A 19690-nucleotide genomic window follows, 5' to 3' on the forward strand; every position below is an offset into this window, starting at 1 on the left:
CCATTCACATTTTCATCCAATTCTAAATACGCCAAGAGATAAAAAAGATGGGACACACTATCCGCATGTAATGTGCGCTGAGAGGATGTTGATCAATTATAACAACGTTTGTCAGGAAATAGCACTATTCAAAGTTCAAGCGTGTCAAAGTATTAATAGTACTCCATCATTTTTGTGAGTCTAAAAATTCACTTTTGTTATCTTTGGTTATAAATATTTAAAATGCGTTAAATGCCATTTCGACAAAGGTTTTATTTTTTGTATTTTTCATGTTTAGGAAAGTGAAGAAAATAAAATAAGTTGTTGAGTGATTAATAAATGAGCCAAGCAAGGAAGAAGGGAACGTTAAAAAAATCCTGCCAAGTAAACAACGTCGCATAATGCAATGACACAAAGCACATACCATTCCACATTCGCAAGTGTAAATATTTAAATCTGATACCAATGCTCACTGACCAGGCAGAAAATTTAAAATTTGTCATCCATTTTAACGATCAACAACTCACGGTTGGCTAAAATGTGCAGCCTCTTCCAACAAATCATGCAGAAAATAGCATATGTTAATGATAATGTAATATTGTCATAGTAATCATTAAATGCAGATGAGACTGTATGATAGATTTTATAAAGTCGTTGATCTTTCGAATATGGCTCGTAAGTGTGAATTCCCTGGGGCATCTTCGAGTCCTTGAAGATGAGTCCAGAACCCTCGAGATCCTTAACTACGATCGATGAATACAAGCGTAATTTAATCTTATTATACAGGAACATGGGAGAATTCCACCGTGCTTGAGAAAAGTTAACAATGACGACTTTTGCACGTGATGAAATAAAAATGTATAAAATTCATTAAATATAGTGCGCTAAAACACCATTTAAATAGTTTAATAAAAAATGGAATTGCTGAGAGTTTGACCCCACGAAACTCATTTTATTCCACGTTGGATGAAGCATTTCTGTGGTAAACTACCACTTACATTAACATTATCCCATGGTATAACAGTATTAATCATTATGCTTTTAGTTCTCTCGTCTGGCTGTCGTTCTATCATAAAACACCCTTGCAATCATTGTGGTCGTTTTCCAACCCAATCCTGGACTAGTTGCAACTCCTTTCACCTCAGCGTTGTTCCCTGAAATAAATGCAAAAAGGTACACATTACATGGCTAGTATTTATCGTCAAATCATAATATGATTTAAGCATTAACGCACAAAAAGCGTATTTCAGTATGTCCTTTGTGTTATTCATCAAGACATATCAAGAAGTCTGAGGTTGAATATCCTAAGACAGAAAAAGTGAATGCTAAATCCAAAGCAATATTATCAATCCAAAGATACAGAATAAGTACGTCTCCGGCTCTTTTCGTGGATATACTTCCACAAAGCGTATGCTCCAGCTTCCATTAATATCATAGCAAAGATAATATTTATTTATTTGTATCCCATTTACCCGTAAACAGCACATTGCGGCCTTTACAACGGGTTTTTCAACATCAACAACGCACAACACAAACATCCATGCCCTGGTTAGGGATCACCTACCCAGGTGGGATTCGAACCCGCGACCTACGGATTGGCAGGCGAGGACTTTACGCTACCGCCACCGAGGCCGGCAAAAAATGCGAATTAAAAACTATCCCTCGGAATTCGAACTGAAAAAGGAGAGTTCTCACGGATTGATGACGAGAGTGAATGTCGACGAGCAGACAGGAGCATTGAACATTCTGTTTTGGCCAGCGGGCTGTGGCGACACGTGCACGAATATAAACTCACGTGGTATGAGAACCCCGCTCTGGTCCTCGAAAGCCATCAAAATGAGACGGGAAATGAGGACGCCTCTGTCTCTCCATCAGCACTAATACAAGAATAAATAACCCAATGTGGTTTGCCCATCCGAGTCGTGGATTCAGCCAGCATTGATATCCCAGCGGCATGACACTGCTAGAAGACAAGCTCCTTGGGAAGGACTCGGAATGATACGTATCCATTAGAGCAGCGGTCTCAGAACTTTTCAGCCCTGGGGCACCAAGAATTATGAAAGAGAAGTTTGGGGGACGACCACACACTCGAGGCTCAAATAAAAAAATCAGAACTTAGAAATCATGATGCGCGCCTCTATTCTAATTTGTAAGAGTGAGCGTATCTTAGCAGGGTACAATTTCCCTCGTATTTTCCGTAGGCAAAAGGGCCTTCGCGGACCATGGTTTGGAGACAACTGCACGAGACCCGTTTTTCAGGTGCGGCACCTGCTCTCTTGGCTCATATGCGATACACATAAGCAACCGAAATATCAGCCCGCCCCAAGGTGGCTTGAGGAGGTGGTGGTCTCGGTTGATAGTGGGGGAGGAAGTGAGTGACGTCACGAAGCTCCACATTTCCTTACAGTTCCCCCAGAGATCCTGGCGAAGAGTGAGTGAAGCGTGTTTAAGTGTTTTGAGATTTTAATGCTTAAAGTCACTTGTGAAAACGCACTGAAAGAAATTTTGAAAGGCTTTTGGAGCTACAATTAGGCGTGTTAAGAAATTTACTTCAGTATTTACTCTTTAATTGCGTTAAAATGCCTGGTCAAAGGTGTTCTGGTGCTGTGTGTACGAAACTTTTTTATAAAACTTGTGACCTGAGTGGAGAGAACTATATCGGATAGTTTAGTTTCCCAAAAGATCCTTGTCTAAGGAAATTGTGTGTCGAATCTAGTAAGAGATAGGATAATTGGAATCCTGGAAACGGTCAGGTGTGCTTCGAGCATTTTAAAGATGAGGACTTCGAACGAAACCTCACGGATGAAATGAATTTTTCGAGGGCAAAAAAATGTTGAAACCTGGTGGCATTCGTTCATGTATTTGTTGCCTCCTAAACCCTGTAGCGTATACCCCGTACTATACCCCTAACTATACCTCTTTCTGAGCATGCAAAATAGATTTTTGACCCAGTGGCAGTGGCAAGGTAAGAAATTGTCACACAAGCGAAATCATTCTACAAACTAGCAAACTCACTACAATTATAATAAAGTCAAGATAAAAAGTGAAATGAGGGTAAAATTGTAGAACAAGATAAAGTCATGTGAAAGGAAAATAAGAACTTCTGGGATGATAGGTTGAGGGTAAAATTCAGGTTTTTTGGAGAGTTATAGCATTTACAGTAATATGTTATATTGTAAATCTTAAGCCCTCAATTTATAAAATATGGCTGGATGATTGTTTGATAGTTTTTAATACATGCATACCTATCTCCATTAACATCAATATATGTATATGTATTCATGGTGTGTTCTAGTATTGCATACCAGCTAGCAATGGTGTTGAAAAAAATCAATTGGGTGTATGATTAGCTGCATTAATTTAGAAACCTTGCGTTACTAAAATCTAGGAATGATGCAGGACTAAAACATAGCATTTGGGGTACGGATTAATTTAAATTGACTTGGAATATGGTTTCGGAATACCAAAGGAGAAAGAATGGAGGTTTTCCATACAACTTGACTGAACGTGCTGTTTTAATCTCAAGTAGGTACGACTATTAATGAATTTAGGATGCCTGTGTGTTTATTCTTTCCAATGTGATGGAAAAGCTTAATGTGATAACTCCACTTTTACTTTGAAATATTGTAGAACTTCCAGTGGTTTTATTTTACACTATTCACTCTGTACCTATTACAGAATAATGATAACCAGGCTTCCTGATCATTCATGCCGAGTACACATTTGCTCAATCAGAAGATTGTATTCATCAAGGCCTCAAGAGAGATATGACAAGCGAAAATTTGATTTTTAAGAGGTTATGGAGGTTAATGGAATTTGAATTTGAGAGATGGGTTACTTTACCTGGTTGGGTGGGCGGCAAAGAAATTTAGCAGCAAATACCCAGAATTAGGAAAGAAAACCTAGCGGCTGAGCACGGAGCACCAATATAGCATTCCTTTTTGGATCACGAGGGTTTAACTGAACCCAATGGTGGGGTGAGCAAGTAATTGCCTTTAAGGATCTTTTTAGGAAATGTAAAAAACGGAAAAGATCATCAAGAAAAGTATCACCGACAGACTTTTTGAGAAAATTAATCGGTATCTTCAGATTCCTAGTGAAGTGCTCAAGGCATTAATTTTGCAAAGAGTTTATATTCGAGTGAAATGCCTAAATAAGCAGTTGCTTTTTGGAAAAGCTCAAAGAAGGAAAAATAAAAAATAAAAAGGTGACTATGTTAAAAAATGCCATAAATATTAGCTATAACACTAATGTTTCGAGTTACTATTTCTCAGCTGATGTGGACCAAGATTTTCTGCATACCACTATAAGGTGTTTGTCTGATGATATTTTACTGGATGAAACTATAGGATGTAGGATTGTGTCTAACTACGCGAATTTGAGGAAGATTATAATTACTTGCTAATTAATTAAGTGAATTTCCGGGTAATGTCATCTTCGCCGGGGTGGTATCATTTTTATTTTCCAATTTGTATCACCTGCGTCATTTGTGAAAAATTCGTCGCACATTGCACTACTTGTCTTCCCTCCCCAGGAATATACCGGAAGTTAAAAAAAATTCTCGTCACATAAGGCTCACCATTTGCAAGAAAGCTCTTGAATAGGGGATGGAACGCTTGGTGTGTGGTGGATGGCAGCTATTGTAGTGGAGGTATTGCTGCTTGTTAGTAGCTTTGACGTGACTTTGTTATTTATAGTAAGGTGTACGTCCACATCCAAGAAAGCGATATTAGTGTAGGAGTTAGAAGAAGTGAAAGAAACAGAGGCACATGAGTTGAGTGAAGAGACAAAAGTGTTAAGAGAGTTGATTTCATGAGACAAGAGAAGATAAATGTCGTCTATTTGGCATCTGCAGAACAATAGCTTCCCTGGGCTGAACACCTCATGCCAACCTCCCATAATCCCCCTCTCCTCTGTCCCTATTTGGGACGGGACGCAAAAATCTTGAAGAGATGCGTGAAGGGCGGAGAAAATCATTAGAAAATCATTTTGCCAGCACATCCGTCATTTCCACATTAACCTTTCAAATTCCCTGGTATTCCATGACTTCCCTCTCATAATGAAATCCCTTGACTATTCTTGACTTGTCATACGACTGATTTTGCATCGCGAGCCCAGAATTGTTCTTTAAATGAAATGAGAAAATGTTTGGAGCCGGCGCTAGATTAAAATGGCCCACATTCCTTGCACTATTACTCCCGGGGGCCAGCAATTTCTCTAGGCCATACCAGATGCCTCTGCTTAAACATTTTTAAGCCATGAGCAAACGCCTGTCAGTACATTTCTTTCGAAAGGCATTCGCAGTGTATACCTTGTAGATGGAGTTCATATTAAAGCGCCTGATGAAATAGAATATCTGTAAGTTTCACTTCAGGCCTAACATGCGGCGGAAATGGGGCATCCGCAAGTGCTGAAATGGGGGACGAAATGCAAGGTGCTATTCACCTAATATTACTGCGAACGGAGGATGTCACGGGGCTTTTACACTGATTATTTTGCTAGCCGCCAGAGACCTGGAGATTACTTTCCAGGCTAAGACATTAATTGTTGCTTCAGCAACACAAGAGCAAGTTGCACATTTTTCGTGTTGACACGGTTGACATCGCCTTAGAGCGTTCAATGGTATTAGGCTCAACTATGTGGAAGTTACAAATTCGAAAATGAAAAGGAGACCCCGTTGACTTCCACAGATCTATTTCGTCCGTACGACATGTTTCGAACCATATAGGTCATTATCAAGTACAATAAATTTGAATGGTAAGCAAATATATATTGAGTAATATATGTTTGCTTACCATTGAGTATGTCGGACCTGGAAATGCACTTTATTTCCAGGTCCGACAGAATCCGTAAAATTAGAGACACATTTTGCGAAACGGATAGACGCCGCAATTCGTTTACCCCTCGAATAATAAAGGACTTTAATTAACGCTTGGTCAAACGCAGGCAGTCAAATTTGTCACAGCGCGTACTTATTTTTTCTTCTAATACTCTCTGAAGTGAACGGCTTGCGTTCATTAGCCAAAACACGACGCGGTTTGGGGGGCCGGTTAGCACCAGATGCTGAATTTCCTTACCCAGAAGACTATTATTGACTCCATAATCCATGGGATTAGCTCTCCAATGGGCTTTGGGATCTTTCTGCTCATCCCGAATGCGGATGCTCACGTCTCGCTCCTTCTTCTCCTCTTCCTCGCGGACCACATCCGCGTGCACCCTCTCCAACGCTTGAACGAAATGAAAACAGATGAGCCAAACACTGGACACGCCACTCTCAAAAGCTCACTCCGATGCAGACAACAATGGTAAATACGAGCTCCATCTTTCTGGAGGTTTCGTCAATGATTGAATTTTAATTTTTTGAGCAAAGAAAATCTTTCGGTTAATTCATCTTTAACGTGAGGGCTAAAATTGGAATACCAGAGGATATTAAAATCACAACGCAACATAATTATGGCACGGATGGTTATAAAACAATAAAAAAAGAAAATTATAAAACAGATAATGAAAATATAAACAATTTTTCTAAACGAATTTTATATATTTTGTATGGATAAATTGATTATGAATTTATTACCTGATTTTATATGTTTCATTTCTTTTATTGTATTTCTCATCATCCGTGTTATAATTTTTTGCACCGCGACCTTAATTTTATCTTGCTATGGCAAACGTGGAGCGAGAAGCATGCGCAGAAAGAGGTAATTATCGCACTGCTTCACTGCACAGGTAATGGCCAAGTGCTAGCCGCACACGCATGGATTTCGTAGCATTAAATTCATTTCCACATTCCAATCATTTGATATCAAGCACATATTGATAGTCATCTTTCAAAACCACCATTTTGAAAACCTCGAACTAGTTGTATCTCTAACTTCTACGTTCTACGCAGAATTTTGATTTGTTCCCTAACTCTGATTCTGTAAATTTTCAGTAGCCATTGAAATGTTGCTTGAAGCAGAGCCAGAAAAAATGTTTTTTTTTTATGCATTCCACAGTGATTTGAAACCTGACGTTGATTGATTCCCCGAGGAATGCTGCGTAGTCAGGCAAGTCTCAAAACTTATTTAGAGAATTCAAATGACTCCTTATACCTGAAATGTGGAAATTTAGGCCTGTGAATGCCTCTCTTCCTATTGGCATGTAGAAGTATCACATACATCTAGGCTGAATCCGAATCCTCGACATCTAGAAATGATCTAGAGATGAAGGCATACTGGTTACACGTCGAAACTAACTCAAGCCAATTCTATTTCATCCATATCTAATTCTAAATTTATTGTTTTGAGCCGTTGGGAAAATCTCATTTTCCATATTTCTCCCGTAGCCGTACCAGTAGTAATATTTTTTGGTCGAAATTGAGGGAGGCAAATTGAATTTAATTGAATGAGTTTAGGACCTCGTGAGGTTATGAGAATCTACAGACATCGTGTGAGGGCTCAGGGGAGCCCTTCGAGGATGCAACGCACCGGGGCCGGGAACCAAGCCCGTGGCTTAAACGCCCGATCACCCGGGGAGGGGGAGGAGAGGAAGGGAAGAAGGAAAGAGGCGCCTCCGCGATAGGAGCCTCTGGGAGAGGAAAGGTGCGGAAGGGACGGGACGGGGGAAAACACTTCAACGCTACAGAAGCGAAGAAGGCCCAACTGAATAGCGAAACAAAGCATAAGCAATTAATGTTCTAACGACCTTGGAGGATTATTCTATGAGGAAGAATAATCCAACGATCAGATCGTTAGAAAGAATCTACAGACATAAACAATCCATAAAAATTAATTATGAATCAAATTAAAGGCTATCTTAGGGCTAAATTCTACATTAGATAATTCAATTGAACTTCGCTGAATTGATCATGACTGAGTTCCACTCGGTGGAGCCTAAAACGATTTCTTATATCAGGAAATGGGCTTAATGAAGGTTATACATCGCCACCGCTGCATGCAGAAAGATGAACGGTGATCAATTTTTGAAATATGCAATTAGGACTTAAGGTAAATTTCCATCCCATTTTATTGCTAATGAAAGACAAAAAATAAGATTCAAGTTTTTCCTGATGGATTATAATGAGGAATATTTCTCGGGCTTTGCACCAGGTTATTGCCTTCATTTCTAATTTCAATGGAAATAACGAAGCGAACAACGTGGTACACAGCCCGACAAGAATTCCTAAATAAAATTGATAATTTTCACGGGCGGCAAACTAGGTTACGTCATGTGTATTACTCATTTAATGCGGAATGAGCTCTATCTCCTATCTCTCAATCGAGAACCCGTTCGCTTCCATAACAATTACTGCAATGCTTTGAAGCAAGACTATCTCCAGCGATTTTCTCGGTATTTATCGCTAGCTTAGCTCACTCGAACGCTTGCCTATTTAATTACTCGGAACGGAACACCTTTGCCGCTCATTGAATGTTTGTCGCGGAATAGATGACCAAATGTGACAGAACGCCATGGGACCCGTGAAGGTTTTGTATGAGAAAAATGCTTTCCAACGTATCCGAGTTCTGAATCAGGAGAAATGACGAGATGGGGCGACCGAATGGCACGCTTTGGGGGTTTTCAATTTGTGTCTTTCGCCACCGTCCGGTGGGTTGCTATGTCGATGATGGCAAATGAAACATTGAAAACTCTAAACAGTGACTGCCAATTCTGATCGATTGTCGATGTTTATCGACTTTCAACGGCAGTTAATCTGGCTTTACACTTGGAAGTTGACTACTGTAATATTCGACAGATAAGATCGATTCGCACACGTGGACTGCGGCTGCGAAGCACAGTGAAGAGACTACTAATCGATTGAGTTCTTCATTTGATCTATCAGCGAATTTGAAGATGTTCATCATTGAAAGCGGTAGGAGACGATGCCTAAGGATACATCGCAACCGGAAAATGTTGATTCAACTAAACAGGCAAATAATAAAAATAGTTTTTTATTTCAATTTACCCTTTATTAGAGATCCAGGGTAAGCAATTTTTTTTTTCTTTCAAAGAGATGAAATTATTTATTCTTCGCAACTGCCACTTATTTTGTTTGCCACCACTAAGCGCATTGGCACTCATGGGGCACTAATATTAGCGACATGTCGTTCTTAGCCACTGCTATATCAATCAACTTCGACGTGTAAACCAGGATTTTTTATCGAACGACCAGTTGCCATCCACGATCGACAAATAACAATAATCGATCAGTGTCGGCAATTAAAAATGAAACGGCCGATGACTTCCATCGCCACAGCATGCCACCATCACAGTGACCAGCATGGACTATGCACAGAGTATGGGGCGGGCGGGAGGGGGTGGTGGTGGGGGGCAGAGGAGCGGCAGAGCGCCACGGGGGAGCGGCAGGGGGAGGCGTCGCACCTTTCCTCAGGTCCAGCTTGGATCCCTCGTCGGGCCGCACCACTCTCTTCATGCGTCGCTCAAACTCCCGCGCCATCTCCCGCCGCTCCCAGTCCGACTCAATCTCTTGCTTGGTGCGCGGGATGCGGAAGCGGATGCAGCAGCACAGGAACGTCACTGCGGACGAAGAGCACATTCACACACACACACCGCACCATCCAGACAAGCTGTTAGCTCTGACAGCTCATCAGTTGGATCTACGAGATACCCGCCAGCGATCTTCACTTTTCTCTCCCTTACTCAACTTCATTTGAGAAAGGTACCTACTGATTCCACCGCCACTTCCTCCCAAACCAGAATTTCATGATCGAGTGTAACCTCCTCGCATGCATATTTCTAACCTCGATACCAGGGGCTAGCTAGGACACCGATAGGGGCCGACGACGTCACACGTGATTCAGGTTTAACCCAAATTTGATACCACTGGGCTAACTCACTTATTGCCTAAACCCGAAGGATAATACGGATAGGTGAGGGTGGAGCTCACCCTAGACTAGAGATGGGCGTCGTTTAAATTTTGGTCGGTGGCGGCGAGGAGGGACAGCGCTTGCGGGCGGTCTGATGGGCGTTTGGAGGTGCAATCGGTGAACTGCGCTCGCTAGCCACTTTGTGAATATTAATATGAAAAGATCTGAAGGTATTTTAAGAATAAAAATAAATGTAGCGATATCTTCAAATCTGCATTAACAAGAAATTAGTTGCAATGTTTGGTAATTAAAGACACTAATACTATTTACTTTGTGATGAAGGCGCGGCTGAAGTGACATGGCTATTGGTGCGGGTCGAAAAATTACTTTGTCTTAAATAAAGTTATAATAATACTCAATTATTGCTTTTAAGTATTTATCTGATCAACGAAAAGTACTGACATATTTCTTGCGGTTGATTTCTCAAATACATGGAATTTACTGTGAAAAAGAGTAACTCTCTTTTCACTAAAATTTGGGAAAGGGGCCTCAAAACGTTCGAAGTCGGAAAACGAGGGACTCATGGGTCGTCTCGTTCAGCAATAATGCCGGTATCTTCTCCAAAACGGTGGAGGGAGTAAATGGCGCAATATTATTTGAAAAATCATAAGCGAAAACTACGGAAACTAGATCAGCATTTGCAACTTTTCTCCTACATACAAAAATATATGCACGGTTACGTGGAAGCATTTTTTGTATTGAATGTCTCTCTACTTTTCATAATGCATTAATACTGGTTTCCTTATGCTATGCATGACTCCTACATTAACTCCATTTTATTGCGTAAAGTATTCAATCTACCTCAAACTACTTTCAGAACACAATTTGATCGAACTTTCCATGTATTTCATTTCAGAAATGTGTGATATGAAACATTAAATACGTTTCTATGACAAATCCCAAGGAATACGTTTGGCACTCAATCGTGAGCAATGGCTCTCGTAAAGTGTTGGCATCAGTGAAAATAGTTTTCAATAATATATCGCCAAAATGAAGGGTACACTTTACCTATGGTTGTGAGTATAGTTCCTCCTAAGAGAAGAATCTGCCAAACCCGAAATTCAGCGATGGCATAAGCTTCCAACCAACCGTCGTCAATGTAAGTTGCCTCGCCTGTCTCCTCCATAATACAATCCTGAGAAAACAATTATATTCACATTACATGACGCAAAAAATGTGGAGAAAAATTCCTTTCGTGTCTCAATTTCGAGGATATGATAAAATTATCAATTTCCGCCAAATGTGTAGACAATATACCTCGTAAATATATGCATTCAAAGTACGAGTGGACTGGCGCTGAAATTAGCTGAGCCGGAGTTCTAAGCAGTTGTTAGAAGAAATTGATTTCCGGAGTGTCCCATCTTATTTTGTAGGAAAACTCACTATACTGATACCACTACATCAATAAGTGAAACTAAAACTTCCCTGATATGAGTAGCAAGATAATAGAGGAAGTAAATTCCGAGGTTATATTGCGGCAGCTTTTTAATGAAGATACATGAAAAAAAATTTTGAATTCCGCACTTAGCTTCATTTCTAGTGCCTACATATCGATGCGCAGCGTCCGCTTTAGGCCTCCAGATCGACTGGAAGATGTGTCGACACCTATGTGGCTAAAATGCGGACTTCAAAATTTTCCATTTTCTTTGTCACCATATGACAAAGTACTCAATAGAATAATTGAATACGGGTAATTTTTTGTGTGTAGGGGAGACTGGGTACAGTTGTGACAATTTTCATTTGATCGCCCTTAGTTCTGTAAGTATGCTATTAAGCTGAACTAAGAGTGTTTATTAATGTAATTTGTACATTAATACACATTTAAATACTAAAATTGTAACCTGAACACAATTGTTAGCTCATAGGAGCAAGTTATAAAAAAACATTATAAGTGTCACAACCGACCACACCCTAAGGGCAGTTGTGACAGTACTTCGGGACGGTAGTGATAGGTTTCCAAATTACTCGAAAATGGTCTGAAATCGCTTTAATTGTAAGAAATATTTGACATAATACAGCAGTGTCTTCTTACTGAAAAATTACAACTTAATAACGAAAGAAATAAAATATGGGAACACTTGAATCACTTACAACTAATAAGGCAGTATAGCATTTAACATTATAATGACAGTCTTCACATATTCTATAGGTAATACTTCAGTCTTCATTAACGATTAGTTAAAAGTTGAGTAAACATTTCTAGTTATGCTTTAAAATAATTCTATCAAAATATAGAGTCCATAAGGAGGGACTTCAAAAGTAAATGTCAGCGCTACGTGTGAAGTATTTTGATAACTGCTGCACTTGCTCTGCCGAAAACATTTTGTTATGAGCGATATACCCCATGCTGAAAATATTTTCATTTTCGCCTGCGCCATGGCTATCGCGTTTACGAACATCTCTTACCAAAGACTTGCGATTAACTTCGTGCATTTCCGCAGCCCTTCACACACAAGTTCAGCGTTTCGCTTCTTTGTCACCATATTCATATTGCAATACGCTACATATTTCTCTTTTCTCTTTTCTGTCTTTCTCACGCATATTTTGGGAATCTAAAACAAAAAACAAATTTTACTCGTGTCACAGCCGAACCCAGGAAAAATGTCACAACCGTACAATGTCATAGCATTCTTGTGCAAAAAACAAACGCCATGTCAATACAAAATAACTTACAAACAAAGTAATCGCTACTATTGAACCAATAATGTCTTTCTAATATCGAGTAAAAATACTTAACATTCTATCTAAATTCATGTAACAACAATTATCAAAAGAAATCGAACAAAAATACTTACTTTTGACTTTTGGAAACAATATGGCCCCTGCTAGCGTTTACGGCGTGCAACTGCTGACGCAATACTGTGACACAGGTTCAGACGTGCAAGCTGCCTCTATTCCCTTTGCCTAGTCCGCTATTCCCTATACTCTTGCTAAAACGACGTCTGTCACTACCGTATCCTGGCACAACCGTACCCAGTCTACCCTAAGTGGTTAGTTACTGGTGAGGAGGTGGAAGTAACTGGTATGGATTATCTGGTGTAACTAAGCTGAAATATCATTGGTCTGTTTTTAGTCTGGATTTCTATTTGCAGCTGCACTGGAAATTTTTAAGCCCGCTAACTGGTCTGCACTCTGATTTATAACTAGCCAGTATTTTGGGATGAAACTGACCCGCAATATTTATTTGTCTGAATCTGGTATGGAATCTGGGAAATATGGAATATGGAAACTTTCCAGGAATAACTGAGTAACCTGTGTCACATTGCATGAATTTAGAGGTTGCAATACATCTCCAGCGGAAATTGAGGCCCCCATCTTGCTCGGTGAGCACATTTTTGCGTAAAATCTGTGTTTTATGAAAAAATAATATGGCGCCATTAATTTATTCCAATTTTGCAACTGTGAATGAACAAAATAAACTAATGCCAACCATTCCTAGAAAAAAATCACTCCACCGAGTTAGGATTATCAGAAATGCGCTTTTACGTACTACAGCATCATAACCTCCTCTTCATCATAATCCATTGAAAGAGAAGCTAAAATGTCTACACTTGCAAGGCCCCTTGAAATCTCTAGTTGCTGGTACAAATGTGCCTTTTGTCAAAGTTCATAATAATTAAACTTTTAAATTTTAATTAGCTTACTATTTTAAATTCCACCCCATCGCAGAATAAACTGGTCAGGAGCGAGGTTTCACTTTCTTCCCAGTTCCACAATGGCTACAGACATCTCTTTCTAGGCTACTCCAAAGTACTTTCAGAAAAAAATACTACCTAGATATTTTTATCTGAGCAAGATGTATGTTCACAACATGAGAGCGAAAGTCAGCATTGAATAAGAGATGGCTTAAGGAAGTGAAACTGGCTAAGAAGCCGATCATTCAGCAATAACGGGAGTAGGACAGTCATGACAAAATAAGTTTCTACTTAGGGCTGGAAAACCAATGGAAAGGAAACAATCCTAGTTGACACGAGAGCATGTTTCTTGGCGGCATTTACGCATAGACGATACCAGCACCAGAGAAGTCAAAGAATGAAGCATTCATATGGAAGTTCTTACGAAGATTGATGAAGATAAAATATAGACGAGATAAGTAATAATAGTCTTAATGTGAATGAGATAAAAAGGAGTATTTATTGGTTACAGAGAGTAGAAATGTTCACTGAAAAAGACGGATCTGAGACATGAGTATTGACTGACGACTAACACGGAAGGGAAGTAGGGAAGAGGCAAAGAGAAAATGCCGCTTCATCTCAGCGTAGAATGAATGTGATAGGGAAGAAATTCGTCAAAAGGAACCGATTAGCTGAGAGGAGAGGTGCGTCCAACCAATCTCAGGACTATTGACCGATGATGATGATGAACTTAGCAGGGGCGCAGCCAGGAATCGAGGCTGGGGGGGTTTAGGTGCAACTAATACCGGGGTGTGTGGGGGGTATGGAATACCCACCAGGATAAGCGATGGGTGCGAGATTAATAAATTGCGGAATTTTAAGATAAACGGTTCAAAATGGTGAGTTCTACGGATTTCTGAGGGATATTTTATTAATCCTTACACTATTCTATTATTAAGATCAATCCAATTACGTAAAATGGATTAAACTTAAATATTTGTCTGAGCTCTGGGGGGGGGGGTTTAACCCCCAAAACCTTCCCTCGCTGTGCCACTGGTACTTAGCATGCGACACCACTTGTTTACGTCAATATCTGCACAAATTTATGTCAGCGGGAATTCCACTGAAAACAATCATCTAGAAATGAGCTGGGACCAGGAACCCCGGAATTCATGGCAAGTACTTTCAATTGCCCACAGCTAATGGCACACATTCGAGGTACCTCGATTCGAGTCTAGATCAGGGCGAATTATAACTATTTTGTGTACCTCTTGCTCTCCGAATGCATTTGCGGGTGACTACCATCATACGTGTGAATTTCATTTAGATTAGATCAGATTTGTATTAAGATTCCATCTTCGGTGAATACAAAACAAAATATCCCGATCTAACGACTACCTCCACTCTTCACAAACCAATCAAATATAAAATTCTGCACTGGTGTCTAATTGCTATAGGACAGAAATACGTCCTTTCGAAAATTGTGTCCCACTAAGCAAGTACCATCATCCTCCCTCGTCAACATTCCTAAAGGCCGTTTTGCACGGGGCACGTACTTGCACAATCTGACGTGTGTACGAAGGCGCAGTCAAAATTGCGTCGTGTAAAGCGGTGAATTGCTAGAACACATGCGAGAATGCGTGGACGTGAGATGGCAAAATAGCCCTTGTTCTGATTTCGTTCATGCATTCGCGCAATTCCACGCCATTTTAGAAATCAATGCAGTTCTAAGCTGCGCAATTCCGTGCCCCGTGGAAAACGGCCTTAAGAGTGGTTTGACGCAGCTCTCCACTCATAATTAACATATGATGAATTAATAAGACAAACTTGTGTCAATAAATCAACGACAACTATCGACGTATTCTGAGAGACTTCAAAGAAAACGAAGCGCGTGTAAACACAGCAATTCCAATGCTTCGTAACTTTGCACAACATTATTGAACTAAATCCGATTGCAACAACAGGCGCGCGAATAGCAAGGTGCCCGTAATAGCCCCACAAATGGCGTCGAATAATTAGTTAAGTAGCAATGACATTCGTGAAAATGAAATAATGAAATTATATATTTACAATTGCCATGAGAATAAGATGAACCTTACTGTCTTATAAAATAAGAAATCTTTAAGTGTTGTTCCCAATCTTATTGACAGCCAGCGATTAAAAGTGCACTCTATATGACTGACCCGCAATTCACACAAACGTTTGCGCTTCGTATACAGTACCGAGCGTGAGCAAGCGAATGAGGAGGGTGAGGGAAGCGTAGACATGAGGCGCCCGTCAAAATCCACTCGCATAGGACAAAGACCACCAATTCCAGGCGAAGGCATACATAATAATTTGAATTGTCACCACCGTGAGGAGGTAGAATGTGGTTGAAATGCGAAATATTTTACATGAAAAAATGAATATTGTCAAGCATACTGAGCCTTGAAATTTCCCTCGTAATTTCAAGGCAAAAAGGTTAAAAAGAAAAATTGACGCGTTTTTTTTTCGATCATCAGGGGAGGTTTAAAACACCCATGGACACACCCAAGATTCCGTGCCCGTGATCTGTGTCAATGGTCTGTTAACCCCTTCACTTTCCACGCTATATCGTCCTTTCAGGATGTATTATTAAAAAACACAACCCGTCACTTTCAACTACACCATTAATTCATCTCCCTTGACCAGAGTTAAGACGATGAAAGATTTGGGCGTTATAACCGACCCCAAACTAAACTACTCCGAACACATTCAGACTGTAAAAAAGACAGCCATGTCTCTGCTAGGCCTTCTTTACCGCTTCACGGAAATTAAGGATCCCATTGCACCCCACTCCTATTTCTCAACGATTATCCTTCCCATAGTTTTGTATTGCTCTCCCATTTGGTCCATGTCAGCCCCGACTAACCTAAAATCCCTTCATTGCATCCACCACTCCTTTGCCAAAATAGTTATGCATAGAGTCCCTCATTTACGCAATACGTCCTCTGATGCTGTATTGTCTTCTCTTTCCTTGTCTAATCTGCAAAATCTCAGACTTAAACTACACTTCAACTTTCTACACAATATCTTAAACTCGACTTTTGACTGCCCTGAACTCCTCTCTCTGTTAAATTTTAGAATACCGACTCGTTCCACCCGCTCGCTCTCCCTACTCCACCTCCCTATTCCCAGAATCTCCCTGACCAAGCGCTCACCTTTATATCGCCTCTCCTCCCTCCTAAATTCGCTCCCTCCTTCCATAGATCCTTTTTGCCTGTCGTGCAAAAAATTCACCGCACAAGCTCTGTCCCATATGTCTGCCAATTGATTGTTATACTTTCCCCACTGGTTAATTCTTTGTTTGCTTTTATGTTGTTATTGTATTGTGTCTAATTCATGTCATTGTTAAAAATTTCAGTGTAAATTGGCGTCAAGGCTGTATGTGAAAATTACTTAAAATGAATAAATAAACTCATCGAAATTATGATCACTTCTATCGAAGTTTTGTTCATGCTGATGGGGAATGGAAATATAATATCGAAATCTGCTGCAGAACCGTAAATAGAGTGAACAATGGGGTCACGGTGTCATTATGACGCTTATAAATTATACGAAGAGAACTCAGCTACGCTGGACTGCGATTGATTACTCGTGTAGCATTGTCTGCAAGCAGTGAACCAAACCAAGCAGTACCTCCTCGCTCCGGCTCAACCATACGACGCAGGCAGTGGCGGTGGAGGGTACAGGCGCGTGCTCCTTGAAAGTGGCCCAGAGCCTCGAAAATGGTCCATCGATTTTAGGCTAATTCACTTATGACAAGGACAGAATTGTAAAGGATTGCTATGTACATGTAGCAAGTCATTTTAATAGCAACTGGTTCATAGAGGTTGTTGTGGCACTACATTGAAGTACGGGTTGAAAGGTCCAAAGTTTCACACTATTGTTTACTGATTATATTTTTTTTAATTTCCAAAATTTTCGACCGAATGGGGGAGGCTATAAGACTCCCACCCCTCTCCCACGCCACTGCCTCTGGGGAGTGTGCTCAAAGAACTCCTTCCCATCAAACTATTCAGTAATATGCACGTCAGGCTTCGATATCCACTATATAAGTCGAAAGACGAAGTTAGGCTTAAATATCCACTATATCATTCGTCAAATGAAAATAACCGCGAGAAAAATACTTACTGTGGTGGGGCCGAGGTAAGCATCGCTGCCAAGCGTGGGGCACACCATCTTGCCGTGCTCTAAGCGACCGCTCGCAACCCACGGCTATGCCATGACTGCCAAGGGCCGAGGCAAGGTGCCCTCCTCATTCCGCCCCACCCAAACCCACCCCCAGTCAACACGGCTGTGTCAAGGGACGCTGCCACAATGCACCACCGCCCAACCCTTCCCATTAAATCTAATGTTTGACGAGCAATTATCTGCTCTGCAGAAAAGGATACGATTCATAATCCGTCCCCGGCTGCATAACGATCTTTGCTCGCCCATGCGGTGAAGGGCAGTTATAACATACCCCAGTTTTTTCAGGATCTTTCTCGTTAAATTTACTTTTAGACGAACAATTATCTACTGACGCTAGCTTAAAACACTGCTGATTATCATTCAACGCAATTCTACATCTAATAACTGATCTTATTATTCAAAAACACCCAGCTTATCTCGGAATATTTGGAATTTTATTGAATATAACTTTAACTCATTAACACAATAGGAATTGAAAGATATAAAGGAATAATTTAATTAATTTTTTTGTAATTTTTTTTGTAATATTTTGTAATCACTCCACACAATGTCTTCATATTTGGTGGCATTTGAAGAGGTTATCAAAGGGGTCTCACGTAAATAGAATTACTGCACTGAGTGTTGCAGCTGAGGAATTCATTCATAAGTAGCTACAAAGGAAATCATAGAGTCAAAAGCTTAGCTAAATCAATGACATTTTGCATCATTACCATTTGGAATAGACGGATGCATGATGTTTTCCCGCGACGACTGGAGGCCTTGATTTTCGTTAGAGCCAAGTACACATTTAATTGTTGTTTGCTATAAAATTATGTTAGTGAAGTGGGTTATCAAATTTATTTTGAGTGCATACAATAATAATGCATGGGTCATCCGTAAGGGCACCGTTTCATATCCTTATGAATCTTAATTAAATGTCTCAATCTTGATGACTGAAATCTAATGCCAAGTGTATTTACCATTAATCGTGGCCATTAGAAAAAATTGTAAATACTTTAGATTATTTTTGTATTTAATCTTAGAAATAACTGGGAGTATAAAACTTATTAGGGACTCAAATATTAGCATTTTTCTTCACTTTAAATTAATAATTAGCAAGTTTTACAGATACTTCTAACTTATGTGTTACGGGAAATGAGCATAAAACTAAATATATGAGCTGAAATTTGGCCATTTTTCAACCATCACCCAGTGGGCACAGGTCAATTACAGCTGAAAATCAATATTTTCAGTAGGTAACGTTTCTGAATTTGACTGGGTAAAAGATATCGCCATTCAAACATAGTATAAGTTCAAGTACTCTTGATCCCACAGCAAGTAACAATGCTTCATAATTCTTAAGTATCCATGGTGGCCAACACTACCACGTCACATTTAAAATGCATAGCCTAAATGAGTGAGTGCTAATAATGCTTTAATTAGGTAAAATTGAGAAAAAAATGCACAACTATGCCTTAATTTCAAGCGTACTCCATCCGTACAAAAATAAAAATGCGCCTTCAAGTACGAACTTGAATTTTTACTCGATCACAGTGTAAGCGATCAGTGAAGTAATACCGATCCCTTTTCCTGTAATTTAAGTTAATTCGTTTTTATACCAAATTAATTTGCGTTTAAAGGTGATTAATTTCCAGCTAACTGATGCAGGAAAAAATGTAGGAAATACCGGTTTGCCGAAAATTCTTCGCCAGCGATGTGTTTTGAAGTCATATTTGAGCACCCCCCAGTGCTGACAAGAGAGTCGCGGCGTGCGCCATCATAAAAGAGTGCGTGGTGGGTGGTATAAGGTGGGCGGGAGGCGATCAGCTAATGGACTTCCCGTTTGGGTGTGGCTGCAGTCCGGGGAATGATGGGGATGGGGAGGGGAGCGGAGGATGCCATTGAAGGCAAGCACGGAAGAGCCGGAAAAATCTCACAAAGATTCAGAACACCAGGTTATAAATTCATGGGTGTGAAAAAAAACATGCTCTACTAATTAAGTGTTCAAATGACAAATGCAATGAGCGCTCGAATTACGTG

The 19690-nt window shown here is 40.1% G+C and overlaps 1 protein-coding gene across 1 annotated transcript; it reads right to left on the reverse strand.

Annotated features, from left to right (window-relative positions):
- Nucleotides 1-900: 900 nt before the first annotated feature.
- Nucleotides 901-17718, reverse strand: LOC124171694. The gene is made up of 5 exons (XM_046550951.1): nt 17612-17718; nt 10854-10980; nt 9340-9495; nt 6057-6206; nt 901-1133 (listed from the first exon to the last, which is right to left on the reverse strand). The coding sequence occupies exons 1-5, from the start codon at nt 17657-17659 to the stop codon at nt 1021-1023; spliced, it is 594 nt and encodes a 197-aa protein (XP_046406907.1). The 5' UTR covers nt 17660-17718; the 3' UTR covers nt 901-1020.
- Between the last annotated feature and the right edge of the window lie 1972 nt (nt 17719-19690).

This window comes from Ischnura elegans, chromosome X (genome assembly GCF_921293095.1).
Source record: "Ischnura elegans chromosome X, ioIscEleg1.1, whole genome shotgun sequence".
NCBI classification, from domain to species: domain Eukaryota; kingdom Metazoa; phylum Arthropoda; class Insecta; order Odonata; family Coenagrionidae; genus Ischnura; species Ischnura elegans.

What these genes read in the sequence shown, in the direction of transcription:
- LOC124171694 (XM_046550951.1), bottom strand. Translation starts at nt 17,659, where the DNA reads ATGGTGTGCCCCACGCTTGGCAGCGATGCTTACCTCGGCCCCACCACA. An exon ending in AACTATACTCACAACCATAG is followed by an intron (nt 9,496 to 10,853) that starts GTAAAGTGTACC and finishes CTTCGTCCGCAG; the next exon opens with TGACGTTCCTGTGCTGCTGC. An exon ending in CAAGCTGGACCTGAGGAAAG is followed by an intron (nt 6,207 to 9,339) that starts GTGCGACGCCTC and finishes ATTTCGTTCAAG; the next exon opens with CGTTGGAGAGGGTGCACGCG.